The sequence below is a fragment of the Tenrec ecaudatus genome, chromosome 8, assembly GCF_050624435.1.
Source record: "Tenrec ecaudatus isolate mTenEca1 chromosome 8, mTenEca1.hap1, whole genome shotgun sequence".
In the NCBI taxonomy this organism is placed as follows: domain Eukaryota; kingdom Metazoa; phylum Chordata; class Mammalia; order Afrosoricida; family Tenrecidae; genus Tenrec; species Tenrec ecaudatus.
Genome location: NC_134537.1, coordinates 69,013,549 through 69,028,863, shown reverse-complemented (window position 1 = coordinate 69,028,863; position 15,315 = coordinate 69,013,549). Strand labels below are relative to the sequence as shown.

Genomic DNA, 15,315 nt, shown 5'->3' with positions numbered 1-15,315 from the left:
TGAGACTGTAAATCTTCACTGGAGCAGATGCTGCCCTCCTTCTCCCCCGGGAGACTCTGGGCTTGACCCCTATGCCATCAGGGTGCACTTACTTACTGTAAAGTTAAATAATTCCTATGATTTGGGGAACAAATTCTAATTTAGAAACAAAATATTAATATAATACCACTTTTTTGAGTCTGTAGGAAACCAGGTGGCACAGTGGATTAAGTATTGGGATGTTAATTTAAAGGTTGACAGTTTAAAACCAACTCTTGCACTGTAAGAGAAAGATGAGGCAATCGGCTTCCATAAAGATCTACCACATGGGGAACTCCAGAGGACCTTCACTCTGGCCTTTAGGATTGCAGTGGGTCTGAATTGGCTAGCCAGCAGTGGGCTGCCATATTTTTTATGAATATGTATGGAAGGTTACTCATAAAAGCAAACAAAGCCACTGTTCCTTGGTTGGTTCCAACTCATAGTCAACTCTAGTGACCTAGATGGAGTAAAGCATCGGGACTGTTATGTGCTGATGTGACGCGACTCAGAAATGAAAAGAAACAGCCGTAAACACCCACTGGTAATCAGAACAAGAAATGTACAAAATGTGCGCGTAGGAAAATGGAAAGTCACCAAGAATGAAATGGAATATATAAAGATCTATATCTTAGTCAGTGTCACTCAAAAACCCACTGCTGGCAAGTCACGGCTGATTCACAGCAGCTCGCACGGGCCACTTTGAATGGGCAATCATATGATTTAGTATGCCGGCAATGACAAATTGAGGAGGAATGGTGGCCCATCCATTGGCATAAAGAACATTGAAAGGACTATACTGAAGTTCAGTGTTGTCAGTGATAAAATAATATTCATGAACAAGGCAAATTAATAAGATTGTCATTCGAATTTACCCACCAGCTACTACAAACAAAAATAAAGAACTGAAGAAGCCCTGGAAATGCCCACTGAGCTATCCCAAAAAAATTTGAAAGATAATTCCTGAGTAGAAGAGATCCGCGTCTGTGCCCTTTCCAGACAGAGGTGACCAGACAGAATGTGAGCTTCATTAAACAATGCCATTCAGAGCACGAGTGTAAAGTTTTGCTTATGATAACTATAAAGTAATTGCAGTAGTACATGAACAAGGAACTACCTAAACTTCAAGCTGGATTCAGAATAGAGACAACATTGTTTGTGTCAGATGGAGCTTGGCTGAAAGCACAGAATGCCAGAAAGATATTTATTTGTGTTTTATTGACTATGTAAAACACTTAATTCATGAATCAGAACAAACTATGAATACATTGCAATGAATTATAATTCCAAAGCAGAAACTATACATAGATCAAGAGGCAATCAATCTAACTGAATAAAGGAATATTACATGATATAAAACCAAAAAGTGTGTCCACCAAGACTCTATCATTTCACCATTTTTTCAAATATGTGTGCTGAGCAAATAATCCCAGAAAATGGACTGTCTGAAGAAGAACGTGGTGTAAGGACTGGAGGAAGGCTTATCCAAAACCTGGAAACACTTGCTAATGCAGAGCAAAGAATATAGTTTTCAGTATTGAGAAGAAAGAGTAACGAGTAAGAATCAGTAATGAGAAGAAAACAAAGTCCTCACAACTGGATCATGAAAATAAAGGGGGGAAAATGAAGTTTTCAGGGATCTTATTTTGTTGGATCCTTAATTGATGCCTTTGATGTATTGCACTGGGCCAAGATGCTGCAAAAGGTGTTTGTGAAGCATGGAGGATAAAGGCTTTGCGGTACTTTGAGGAAACGGGAGAGCCCGATTTGGGCCACGGCATTTTCCGTGGTCTCATATGCATGTGACAATGAATCATAGATTATAAAGGAAGACTAGAGAAGAAGTGATGCATTCAAACTCTGAAGTTGGATGATAATATTAAAACTAACATGAACTTCCAGAAGAAAAACCAATCTCACTTGAAAGAAGCACAACCAGCTGCTCCTTGGCTAGACTTCATGTCAAGAACTTTGGGTATGTGCTCATGAGAGATTAGTCTCTGTGGAAGCTCTCGGTAGAGGGTCAGCTACAATGGGAAGTCTCAGCAAAATGCACTGATACGGTGGCTGTAACAATGGCTCAGACATAACAAGTGTGAGGCTAGGGATTTGTTCTTTTGTACCTAGGGTCACGATGAGTCAGAACCTACTCTACCTCTCTCCCCCCAACAATCACATAGAAAATTATGATGATACCAGTTTCTCTTCTTTAACTTAGTGGGTTTTTTATCTTATCTATGCCCGTAACTGTCTACCTTTTATCTATCTATCATCGTTCTCCCTACTAGAGTGAAGATTTATACAGTATTCTAACAGTGGTTGCAATGAGGCAAACTAGCATTTAAATATCTTCTCTTTCTCTTACTTAATGCGTGACTTGACCAAAATTGTTTGTGTTTCTTTCACTAAGTCTCAGTTTCCACATCTAAGGACTAGTAATAATGAATTCATCATGCTTTTGTAAAAGTAACGTAATGCTAACATGCACTCGCATGTATATATGTGTTCATATAGGAGGGGTGTGTGTAGATAGAGGTGTGTCTACCCTGCTCCCTACAATCAGGACAGAGCATGCTATGCACAATGTGCCTGGCACTAGAAAGATAACGCTGAAGAAGAGATATCCTCCCTACCAAGGGATGAGTATATTTACAACTGACTGTAGGACATATATTACAACTGCATACAACTAACTACAAGGCAATAGGCTGTAAATAACAGGGAAGCACCGAGAAGGGTGTGATTAATTCTCCTATTTCAGGGAAAGACTTGATTCAGCTAGAAACATAGATTTATTCATTGTCTTAAAAAATAAATCCTTACAAACAATTATATCACAGAAATACACCAGAGTTTCAGTTGTGAAATCCTTGCTATTGGACTCCCTGATAAAAAGACCCTGATTTTAATTGACTTCCCTAACAAATTCTATAATGATTCCACCTGATTCTATATTCTACACTATTAAAAATACAGAAGCCTAAGATTCCAAATAAGATTCCTATAAGATTCCAATATATCTTATTGTCTAATGTTTCCAAACATTTTAGAAAAAGCATGGCATGTAAAAATTAAACAGGCAAAGCAATGAAGAATCTTTGTAATATCTTAATTTAGTCATAGATCCAACTAAATAAAGTAAAAACTTGAAAATTAAAATGATCATAAATGGCAATTTTCCTCCTCTAATTAGTAAATTATAAAGATGAACTCTCTAAGGGTGTGCTATTATAAGATCTAATATATTAAGGAGCATAATATTTTGATATGTATACATCCTTGAAAACTGCCCTGAAAATGTTACCCCTGTTTTCTTCACTTAGACGCACAAAAGATGTGGTCCGTGGTTCAGCTGCGCTCCTCTCTGAAATCTACTTTTACTCTGTGGTTAGCGCCTCTGAGAATGAGAATGTCAAAGCCAATGCTGTTTTCTGCAGGGGCTCTTAGATCCGGGTGTGCTGCCTTAGCTGGTTGTTGCAGATAGAAGCTTCCGATACAAACATGAAAGAAGCTGGGCACAGTGTCTGGGGAGGGCAGGGTTCATCTGATGCGGTGAGCCCGTGGTACTCACTCACATAAAAATCTGGCAGCTGCCTTAATAGTGATAATTACCCAGGTAGAGAAGTGACAAAGCAGCAAATGTGAAGTACGGAAAATGTGCTCTTTACTCAGGTTGATCTTGCTTTCCCACTTTCTTCTTTAATGTTAGTTATTGGGTTAACTTGGGCCCTCTGCTTTTTAATCAAGTCTAGTGGGAAATCAACAGACTGGAAATGTTGTGTGTGGTTTCTAAATATTGCTATTCCATTACCTCTCTGCTAACGTCCAGTCAAGTGCATGCTCCAAGCGGAACCACCTTTGGTAACAGCATTGCAGAAACGTGTTTCTTTCTCATTATCCTCCCCCCTTTGGCATTTCCACTGCCCTGGTTACCCAACCACACCAGAGCCAAAGGTGGTAAATATTTCTTGAAATCGTGGCTTTTTGAGAGGACGGTCAGGGCCACGTGCTTTAGGTGTGAAGCACGGTCTCCCCAGCCACCAGCCTTAGGCACCGTCCTTGTATACAGCATGGTTACAGCCAACTCATGTTTTACTTACTTGTGATACCAATTCACTTTCATTTCTTCTGTAAAGTATTTCATGAAACACTGAAGTCGTATTCCTTCTGGGGTGCAGAGTATCTTTAGTGGAGAAGCAGATGCTCCTGCAGGAAATGAAAATACCCAGATCTAAGAGAAGCAATGTATGCTGTGTTACACTGGAAAGATGCTATTTCCAGCTGTCTCTGCTATGTCCATCTGTAGCTCGTGTCCACATTCGCACAGTGATACATTTTCATGCCTGTCAACCACAGATTCTATGCATTTTCCTTACCATGTTCATTCACTAAATACGAATTCACCATCCCACGATTTTTCAAAAGTTCTTTGCAAAATACTGTGAGGGATACATAATCTATACAAGAATCATCATCTGATCTTTAACACCTTAAGAAGCTTAATAAGAGGCAGCAAAGTAGTATAAATAATACTCTTGCATGGTCAATGCTACAGGAATTTATCCGGATCTCAACTTTGGGGGAAATCAGTGAAAGGGAGGTTAAGAGATAATATGAATGAAGAGGCCAATGAGGTAAAACTAGGACTGGTCTTTCAAGATGAGTAAAAAATAGGTAAGAAGGAAAGAAACCATAAGAATGTCAGCAAGAAAAAAAAATCTAAGAAAAAGTATTTTGTGTGGAGAAAATTTTAGGCTGATTTGATAGGGATAAATCCCTGGGGATAGGAGATAAGATGAAAGGAATAGGGGAGATTAGGAAGTAACATATTATATGAAAGACTGAATTTATAGTCAATTGTCTGAGACATATAACCTTAGGGAGTTTTCCCACACATATGGTGCTTCTTCCCTTGGAAATTATATTTATATAATTAGTGAAAATAATATGATCATAAACTGGTTTCGAGCGTGTTATGAAAAAAAAGTCTTTTTAATACTACGTTTAATGTTTGTGAGTAACCTGAAAATTTAAGTCATGCAGTGTCTGTGGTTGGTGGATAGCAGGAAGCAGTGCCACGGGCAAAAGGGGCGGGGTGGAGAAGCAAGGAGAAGGTGGGCAGAGGCCGTCCACATGCTCCCTGGCTGGTCATAAAGTGAAAGGGAGAGATTGGAAATTAATAACTAACCAAACATCTCTTCTCCACCACCCTCCCACGTTATCTTCTTAATAGACAGAAAGGAAAATCAAAGTGAAAATAACCGACAGCATAGAGGAAAAAATAGGAAGAACACAGGGCTTAAAATGTTGCAGATTTGTGAGAAAGGGGGAAGAAAATTAGAAGCCCAAGAACAAAGAGCAGAAAGCTCATTTTCTCCTGAGTCTGCTTCTCCTGCGTGTCTTTCCCTGTTGTTCCATCACACACATTAAAAAGGCTTGAAAGGATTCACTAATACCTGTTTCTTCTTGCACAATACATACCACAGAGGTGAGGACCCTGGACACCTTGGAACACAGAAACTTTGTAGTGTGGAAAAAGACCAAACAGTGGGAAGTTTAGAGTCATTTTTCAGATTATAGTAGAAATTGATAAAGGATCATAGGGACAGAATGTTTTCCAATGAACCAGAGAGAGAGGAAAGGTAACAAATGAAACCATAGAGTGGATCCAGGAAGAGCCACACTAGGAAATTTCTCAACTCAAAGGCAGGGACCTTGCCAAGTAGTTTTCCTAAATACTGATAATCTACCCCTGAACACTGAGTTAAATTATACCCTACAGAAACATATGGGTTTCATTATAGCTAGCAAATCAATGGATAATTAACTTTCCAACCACCGAGAGGAAAGGACCACAGGATACATTTTCCAAGTAATCAGATTACAAGGGCCTAATTTCCAAGAATGATAGTGGCCATGGCAAACATTGACTAGTATGCTTAATTCTTATTTTCTATCATTATTAATACCTGGTTTTAAAGGCTTAAGAAGTCTTTATCCTTTATTGTACAACATTTTAACCAGGTAGATATATAATGTTTGCAATATGCCATGCCAAAAATAAACAGTCATTTAATGCTTTTGTTTTAATCAACTGATTTTCAGATATTTGATTAGATACTGTAGAGTTCTATAAATATAAGTAAAACAAGGAATATACTTTTAATTTGGCCCAATTTAAGTAATATTGCACTTTTAAAATCTTTTATAATATATCATTTTCAATGTGAAACAATTGTGTGGGTTGCTATTAAAACTCAACTGCCATAAAGTCAATTCTCATTCACAGTGAACCAATGTGACAGAATAAAATTACTTTTTAGTTTTCTAAGACTAGCAATAATTAAGCAAACAGCAGCCTCACATTTTTCCCACAGAGCAGCTGGTGCCTTTAAACTGCAGACCTTGCTGTTGCAGCCCAGCGCTTTACCAACCGCACCGCAAAGGTTTCTTGAGTTACTGTTGCTGTTGCAATTACTAGGCATTAAGTCAGTTTCAACTTAATAATCATATGTTCAACAGAAATAAATATTGCCCAGTACTGCACCATCTTCACAATTGTTACATGCGAGCCCATTGTTGCAGTCCCTGGGTCGATCTTCTTAATGGTCTTCCTCGTTTTCGCTGATGGTCCCAGAACCCTGGTAGCATAGTGCACTACACGTTGGGCTGCTCCCCCAGGTGAGGACTTTGAAGCCAACTGCAGTTCCTTGGGGAAAGGATGAGGCTTTCTACCACCATGAAGATTTAGGGACATGGAAACCCACCGGGGAAGTTCTACCCTATCAGGAGGGTACCTGTAAATTAGAACTGACTAGATGGCAGGACGTTTAGCTTGGGTTTATTCTCTCCTGGTCACACATCCAAAATTTATAAGACGAAGTCTCATCATCCTGGCTTCTAAGGAGCATTCTGACTATTCTTCCTTCAAGGCAGATTTGCTTGCTGCTGGCAATTTCTACCAACACAACAACTCAAATGCACCCATTTTCTTCCACAGGCCTTCCTTATTTGTTGTCCAGCTTCCAGATGCATAGGAGGTGATTGAGAATACAGAGACTTGGATCAGAAGCACCTTAGTCTTCAAATGTATAGCTTTTCTCTTTAAATAGAGCTTGGGCAGCAGATGCACTCGATGAAACAATTCATTGATTCCTTGACTGCTGCTCCCATGATCATTGACTGAGGATCCAAGTAAAATGAATTCCTTAACAACGACAGTCTTTTTCTCTGGTTGTTGCGAGGCGAGGTCCAGCTGTAAGGAATTTTGTTTTATTTACCTTGAGTTGCAAACCATACTGAAGGTTGTGGTCTTTAATCTTCATCAGTAAGTGCAACATACAACTCCCCCTCCCCCAGGGGGATGAACAACAAACATGGGTAAAGGGAGACGGTGGACGATATAAAATATGAAAATAAAAATTATTTATAAATTCTCAAGGGTGGGAGGGGAGGGGGGAAGAGGTACTGATACAAAGGGCTCAAGTAGAAAGAAAATGGTTTGGAAATGATGGCAACATATGTATAAATGTGCTTGATACAACTGATGTATGGATTGTTATAAGAGCTGTAAGAGCCCCCAGTAAAAGGATTCATTAAAATTGAAGGGGGAAAAAAAGTGGCTTCGAAAGGGATTATTTGAGCCAGTTGACTTCAAAGCAGAGAGGTCAGCTAAGTAGATTGTGGTGACTATTTGGGGGGCAGAAAAGAGATATTTCAAAAGGGTAGTTTTAATAGATTTCCTCATAAGATACAGGAAGATCCTGGGGGCTTATTATGTAGAAAATAAAAACTGCATTTGGTGAGAAAGCTAGGAAAATTGCACCAATGAATTTTATCTTTCACAACAATGCTGTTCATTATTCTAGAGTAGCAAGGATCCCTCTACACACGTTATTGGGAAACTTTCCCCCATTTACCGGAAAACCAAACAGATGGCATCGAGTCAGTGCGGACGCCCAGCGATCCTAGGGCAGCGGAGACCTGCGCTGGGAAAGTTCTGAGACTGGAACTGTTTGCCTTCGTAGAAGGCGCCTCTTTCTCATTCGGAGTGGCAGGTGCTTCCAAACTGCAAACTTTGCCGATGGCCGCACAATGAGTATCGACTTCGACACCAGGGCTCCACCCACTCGCCCTAGATCCTGTATATTGATACTTAAGTCTCCTTGCCCCCCAAACATTTGTGTTTCATAAAGGGTTCTGTGATTCCTTGGCAGTGTTTTATTTTTTGCTTATCCTTGTATAGAGGAAGGGACATTAGATTCCTCATCTAGGATCACTGAAGGTTTACATTCTCTCATTTGCTATGGTGCTAATTAACTGAGGGATGAGAACAAATCATCTGTCTGTGACACTCGTCCTTACCCAATGTTATGTATAGGCTTTTGTAAGATTGTGTGCAAACAAACGGACTTTGTCTGGCTTTTTGCTAGGTATAGTTCAAGGAGATATCTAAACCGAAGAATTTTATTCTTCTATTTTGCTTTCTTTGTATCAAAAGTTAACAAGGTAGAATATAGAGATTTTAAAAGTGCATAATAGGCACATTCACGGAAACTGAGGATTTAAAAGCATGGCATGTACGTGTGTCATCATACAAATAAATATAATTGATGTGCACTTTTTATAATGTGCTAAAACGTATACATTTTTAAATGGCTGCACTTATGATAGGGGGAGATGTACTAAGGTTACTTGGTTGAGAGTGTGTTTCTATTTTAAGTGTGTTTATATTGTAATTAAAATTGAAGAATTTTAAATCCTGAAGAGATTTGGGATATCATCTATCCCAAATCCTTTATTATATAGATGAGAAAACTGCAGGGAAGTGGGGTTCAAAAACTCTCTATGCACAATGAATTTGATAAAAGCTGGAACGTTCCTAACACCAAAGAAGAAACCATTTTATTCTGTGGGCAAGCTAGAGACCGGCATGAGGACATCATTTGCTCTATTGTTACACACAATTCCTTCAGCTTCCCTCTGGAGATTGACAGCTGAGCCTGGAAGTCCAAAGGTTGAGAATCCCATATTTTAAAACCTTAGAGAACAATGCATATAGGCTCTGTCAACCAAGGAAGATTTTAAATTTGGTTTAGAAGTTAAGAAAAATACACATAGTAGTTCCCTGGCTGTGACAGATTCCTGTAAGCATTCTTCTTCAGATGTAACATTCCTTTACATTAACCAGGTATTATACCTGCTACCAGACATAATTATAGAACTTGACCCCAAACGCCTCACCTGTGAAAAGGTAGGTCGTCCCTCAATGAGGCATAAGGCCACTCTAGCATTCTAATATGTACAGTAAGGCTTCTCTAGCCCAATGGTTAACTTTCAGCATTTCCCTATGGAAAGTGTTCATAATCACAATTGTCAGAGGATTCATTAAATGGCATAAATGTAATGATCGCTTTTATTGTTTGGACCAAATAAGATTTCTTTCAATCAAGAAATCAATTGATTAGACTTAACAATCACACCCATCTGAAAACCTAAACAGAAAACAATTGCAAAATATTGAGTTAAAAAATATTACCTCATAAAGTACATGAGCTACCAATAAAGGACCTTGTAAAATTGATAGTCTGTTGTCCCAACTTTCCTCAGGTTAGTTCAGAAATCTGAAATTATTTTGTAAAATTAAGAATGTGTGTCCTCCATGGAAAAGCGACCCACAGCAGCAGCCGGGAGACAGTGCCGATGTGGGTGCACCCACGTTTTCTGAGTGAAACAGGCTGCGCCAGGGGCAGAGCATGTGGGGCACGCTCGCTCAAACACCCACACTACACACAGTGCCTGTCCCTGTGGCAACTGCGGCGCACCTGCCCCAGGCCTGGGGTTTTCAGTTGTCGCCCGTGCCGGTGAAAGCCGTACACTGAAAAGGGGAGGACCGAAGAAGATTCGATGCGTTTGCTTGATGGTGTTGGGGAGGAATCCTGAAATCACCACGGGCCTCCAGAAGAACAAGCAAATCTCTCTTGGAATCAGTACAGTCAGAATGCCTTTTGAAATAAAGATGGAGAAACTTCACAAACTTTGGGCAGGTTCTCGGGGGGATCAGTTCCTGAAGAAGAACATCGTGCTGAGCAATAGAGTGGGTCAGCAAAAACGTTTTTAAAAGAGGAAGGCCTTCAATGAGAAGGGTGGCTGCAACAGTGGGCTCAAACGTATGAACAATTGTGAGGATGGCATAGGACCAGGCAGTGTTTTGTTGTATTGTGCATAGTGTCTCAATGAATCAGAACCGATTCAAAGTCACCTGACAGTAACAGCCTAAAGTGACAACCCCAAGATGTCTTTCCAAGATTAACCCAGGAAGTCGAGCTTTATTGGGATCACCCAGAAATTTCCCTGGCTAATATATCCTCACTCAGCCTGCCTTAGAGGACAGAAAGACCATTCCCAACTAGCACCGGAGAAACGCTCTCGAGTAAAGGAGTCACAGAGGGTCTTTCCATCACGTGAGTTCCAATCAAAGACCATGAGGCTGCAGCGGGAAAAATGACTTTGTCTTCATTTGGCCCCTTTTGCAGGTGCATTCACTTGTTCAAGCTCCCATCGATTACATTGGAATTCTGGGGCTTTTTAGAGTATTTTGCGATAGTTTAAGGCAATATAAGTGGAGTGTAAGAGTTATTCCATTCTTCAAATGACTTAATTTACCTTTGCAGAGCATTTGCCTAGCCATATGGTACTATCTGGCTCATTAGTAATGAAGAGTAAAATTCACATTTCAAATGTAGTCATTTATTTGGCAAGCAAAAGCAAAAAGGAATGAGATCTACCTCCCAGGCAAATGACATAATAAACATAAAAGTTTATCAGAATGCCAGGAAAGAAAAATTATGTGAGACAACGGTTAATCCTGAGACTGAGGCGGCAATGTGAGAGATTCTAGTTAGAATCACAAGATGGCAAAATACTCATGAATAAACCTCTTAACTGCTCTGGGACCTAATTATTTGATCTGAAAATATAAACTGATTATTTTTAAAGAATCCACAGTAATAAAAGTTTATCATTCCTAGCACAATAAATTATGCAAATAAAATATTATTGACTTAATAACCAATTACTCTCACCATTTCCATGGAAAGGCAAATGGAGAAGGTTGAATTATTTGCAAAACTAAAGAGAATATGGTTGAAGGCATAGGACCAAGGTCAGAGGTTTCAAAATTCATCATTGCTATTCCATATGTGTAGTAAAGATGCTGATAGCAATTAAATACAAAGCATTCATCCAAATTAACCTAAGGCAAACTGGAAGAAGATGCTAATCAGGAAGTCCAAACCAGGTTTTCTTTGTTCTTTTTTTTTGTAAATATAATGGCTGTAGGGTCCTTAAAAAAGCATCACTACAGCAGGCAGAGAACTGTTCTGCCTCTTAGTCCTGGGCCTGTCACAGGATACGCACTACGGTTCCATTAGCTTCCTCCTCTTGCGGTAGTAAATTCCCATCTCCGGAAATCGTGGTTTTAGCACCCAAAATGACTTGAAAATCAGAAGGCATTTACTTACCACAGACTCTACTCATTGCCAGAATCATATCATCATACACTGAAAGGGAGAAGGGAAATGGATCATTACGATATATAATTTTATCAGAAAGCAGCATTTTCATGTTTAATTAAATTGATACAGGAAATCTTGATGTTCATTTGAAAAATGAAACATTAAAATGGCAGTATTTATCCATAAAAGGTTTATGTGTATAATAAATCCTTCTAACTTATTCACGTTTTAAACAAAGAACAAGAACATTTCACTCAACATAAATCCAACTATACATTTAATTGAACAAGTTCAACACTGTATCAATCATTTTAACTACATTAGTACTGGAATAAAGCTTGGCTTATGATGATGGACTAAAATGACATTTCATATAAACCAAAGCAATATCATATATTTTTCTAAAACACTGAACCAGCTTCGAATGCAACTAAAGTGCAAATATATTTTCTTCCACTGTGTCACTGCTAAAGCAGCAATATGCACGACAGCTGAACATACATGTGAATGGGACTTCATAACATATCCCATCCTGTTGGTGAAATGGATTCCGTTTTAGTAGAACAAAGAAGGTTTTCGTTTACCTTTGCCAGCTACCTCAAGGATAGAAACATCTTGACCTCTCTCATCTTTCAAGGATGCTTTGTATTCACCTTGGTCCTTCTTTGACAACTACAAATAAAACATATCCCACACTTGTGTAAAATCAATACTTCACTATAAAATATAATAAATGCTAATGCATTTCTTTGAGAACCATGAGAATTCGGGGTGCAAAATGGAAGAAAATGCAAAATGTATGATTTACATGAAAGACACATGCTTGTTTTGCTTCGATGTCTATACCTTTGGTATAAGCAGCTCACAGACTCCTTTTTCGAGATCAGGCAATGTTTCCGTTTCATAAAGAACATCATCCTTTAGCCATTTGAAAATGGTTTCCTTCTTAGTGTTCGCCACCTGCATGACAAAAATCATAAGTGTAGAATGTGACTTCCTCTTACTCATAAAAAAACAAAACTAGTATTAGAATTTTACATCACAGGCCTAAAACTTAAAACAACAAAAACAAAAACAACCATTGCCGGCATCGAGCTTTATTCCAGACATAGCTTCCGACAGAGACTCATGGAAAAGCTGTCGCTCTTAAAAGCAAATATATTTCTAAATCCCAGTCTCTAAAACAATTTAAACCCTTGCGATTGTATATCAAAGAACAAAGCATCCCTCGTCATTCTGGCTGATGAAATTCGGTAGTGTAAGATCAGTTGGTTTACATGCAAGGGAACAGTAAAAGCAAGTCACAAGCAATACGCTTGGCTACTGGTAAAATAGAATATTCTCAGAGGCCTGTAAAACCGATGAATGACTGCTTCTGGTCAGACACCACTCTCCTGTGTCTACATAAGGAATCTGAAAAGCAAAAGGCCAGATGTAGAGGAAATCTTTCGTTCGACTCAATATTCTCACAATTGAGTTCCTAGCATTAGCTAAACAGATTACTTACTTCAGCCTAGAATTTCAAATTTTCTTCAGAGTTTGGCATCAATCTAATTTCTTACTGTCGCTTACCACAACTCAGATATTTTTAATTGTTGGCATTCTTCTTCTAAATAAAATTATTTCTCATTACTTCTGAACTCTGTTCTCAATGATAAATATCCGCAATTCATTGATTTGTCAGAGAGTCCAGATTGACTGGGTGACGATGAGTGCGGTTTTGAGTTTAGAGGTGGGGTTTCTATGTCCCTAGCGAACTCATTTGTCTCCTTGCTGAAACATTTTCAACTTTTCTCTGCCACTCGAAGATGTGGGCAACTCTAGCTGCACGTCCATGTGTAGCACAGGCAAGACTGTTCGTTCGATAGCACTCCCTCCCCCCTAATTCACACTTGCTAGCAGCAGGTGCTCTCTCACTCTCCACTGCACGCCACGAGAACGTCCCAGCAGATTTCCTTTTATTTATGATTGGGGTCTCGCTTATCTTAAATATTAGTCATGAGAAAATGATGTTCTATAAGTTATAATATGAATGTGATTTTCTATAAAGTTATGCTATATCCTTGCGTATTTTTACTCACAAGTGTTTTATGTGAGTAGAACAGAAATAGTTGTCACTTAAATATTATTAAACACAAAATTAGGAAAACGTTTTATAGAAGCTCAGGATTGACAGGGACTGTGTATGCAAATTCAGTGCATCAAATTGCCAAATGCCCAATCTCTGGTATTATTTATTTTCTTTCTCCAATAGCAATGTTTAAAGATTTATGGATGACTTCACTGAGGGAACATAAAATGTGTTTAAATATTTATAGAAGGTTATATACCATTAAAATGTTATCAAAGCATATTTTGAATCCGTCCCTGCCAGCGTGGGAGTAGATATATACTCATATGTAATCTCCCAGAATCAGAAGAATAATAAACCACACTCTCCTGGTTCTAGTATCTAACATAAACAGCCCCTGGAACATTTCCCTTAAGTTGCTACAGAGCTGATTTTTTCTTTACGAGCTGGTACTAAGGTCCCCTGGTGGCATTGTCTGCTAAGGGCTGGCCTGCTCACTGACAAGTCAAACCTTCCATCGTTCCAGGGAAACAGAGGATAGCCATTCCGGTCACGCTTTACAGCTTCTGAAACCCAACCAAGGCTCACTACTAGTCAGAATGGGCTTAATCACAGCGGGTTAGACTGGGGTGTTTAAGATTTGAAGATCTGTATCTCTGTATACACGATGATCATTTCGGAAAACTCCTAACGTAAACAGCTGATGCGGAGTAGCTTTATGAGGTTCCCCTCCCTTTAAATGTCCGTTGTTTTTCATTTGTGGAGACAACCCTTCTAAGATCTATCTCCCTTTCAATTGATATGCAAATGTACCCATTTTCTTTTAAAAATGCTTTTGTTTCTGAGGCTACCTTTAACACACTACTTCAAATAACTGCTCACTGCTCATAAAGTCTATGTACTTTCCTTAAAGCAGTTACAAGAATAACATGAAACATGTTAAGTGTCAAAACTGTAATCATTTAAAAAAATGTGCTAACAGAAAATCTAATCATAAATTAATGACCAACCCTAGCAATAATTAGAAGAATAGTTAGGTCAATCTAATCACATAAAGTTTGAGGATTAACCTAGAAATCAACAAGGGTGTATTCGGAACCCTTACCCCACTGGGATGGAGTCACGTTCAATGTATTGTGACAAGGAAGGCAGATGAAAACTGTCCCATAAAATGTCTGTGATATTGAGCTTTGCAGACGCACACAGCCTCATCCATCTTCTGCAAAGCAGTGAGAAGATTTGAACAGCCGACCTTTCAGTTAGCAGCCCAACATTTACCCTACAGCACTGCCAGGGCTCCACAGCCATCACTCTGCCAGATTTAAATCATAAGTCTCTGTCCTCTTATCCAGCCCCTGCACAGACCCCACACCTTCCTCCTCTGCCATCTCCAGCCTTCTGCTCCTTGAGTACAGTGTCTCATGCCAGTGCAGAGAGTTGCCGACCTCAAAAGCTTACCACATCAATGTCCCCCTCAGAGGCAAGGGGTCCTATTTTCTCCTTTCTGCTTTCTTTGGCTCTTGTGCGTGTGCTCTTTAACCTAAGGATCCTGCATAGTGGATCCTTGTTTCCTCTTGAATGATCTCTTTCTCACTTATTTAGTTTCTTTTTTTCAATTGAACATAGCTGATCACGTTAACCACAATTAGACTATATGCAAGGTACCTAGTAAATCTATAAAACTCTTCATTCTACCAAATCCCCCCATCA

The 15,315-nt window shown here is 39.1% G+C and overlaps 1 protein-coding gene across 1 annotated transcript in view; it reads right to left on the bottom strand.

Moving 5' to 3' along the window:
- LOC142454352 (myomesin-2-like) overlaps window positions 1–15,315 on the bottom strand; it is a 109,829-nt gene that overhangs the window by 12,547 nt on the left and 81,967 nt on the right. The window contains exons 28-31 of the mRNA XM_075555685.1: window positions 12,381–12,494; window positions 12,119–12,206; window positions 11,541–11,579; window positions 4,119–4,224 (exon numbers count right to left, since the gene is read on the bottom strand). Of these exons, the coding sequence (XP_075411800.1) occupies window positions 4,119–4,224; window positions 11,541–11,579; window positions 12,119–12,206; window positions 12,381–12,494 (347 nt within the window). The remainder of the gene's footprint in view (window positions 1–4,118; window positions 4,225–11,540; window positions 11,580–12,118; window positions 12,207–12,380; window positions 12,495–15,315) is intronic.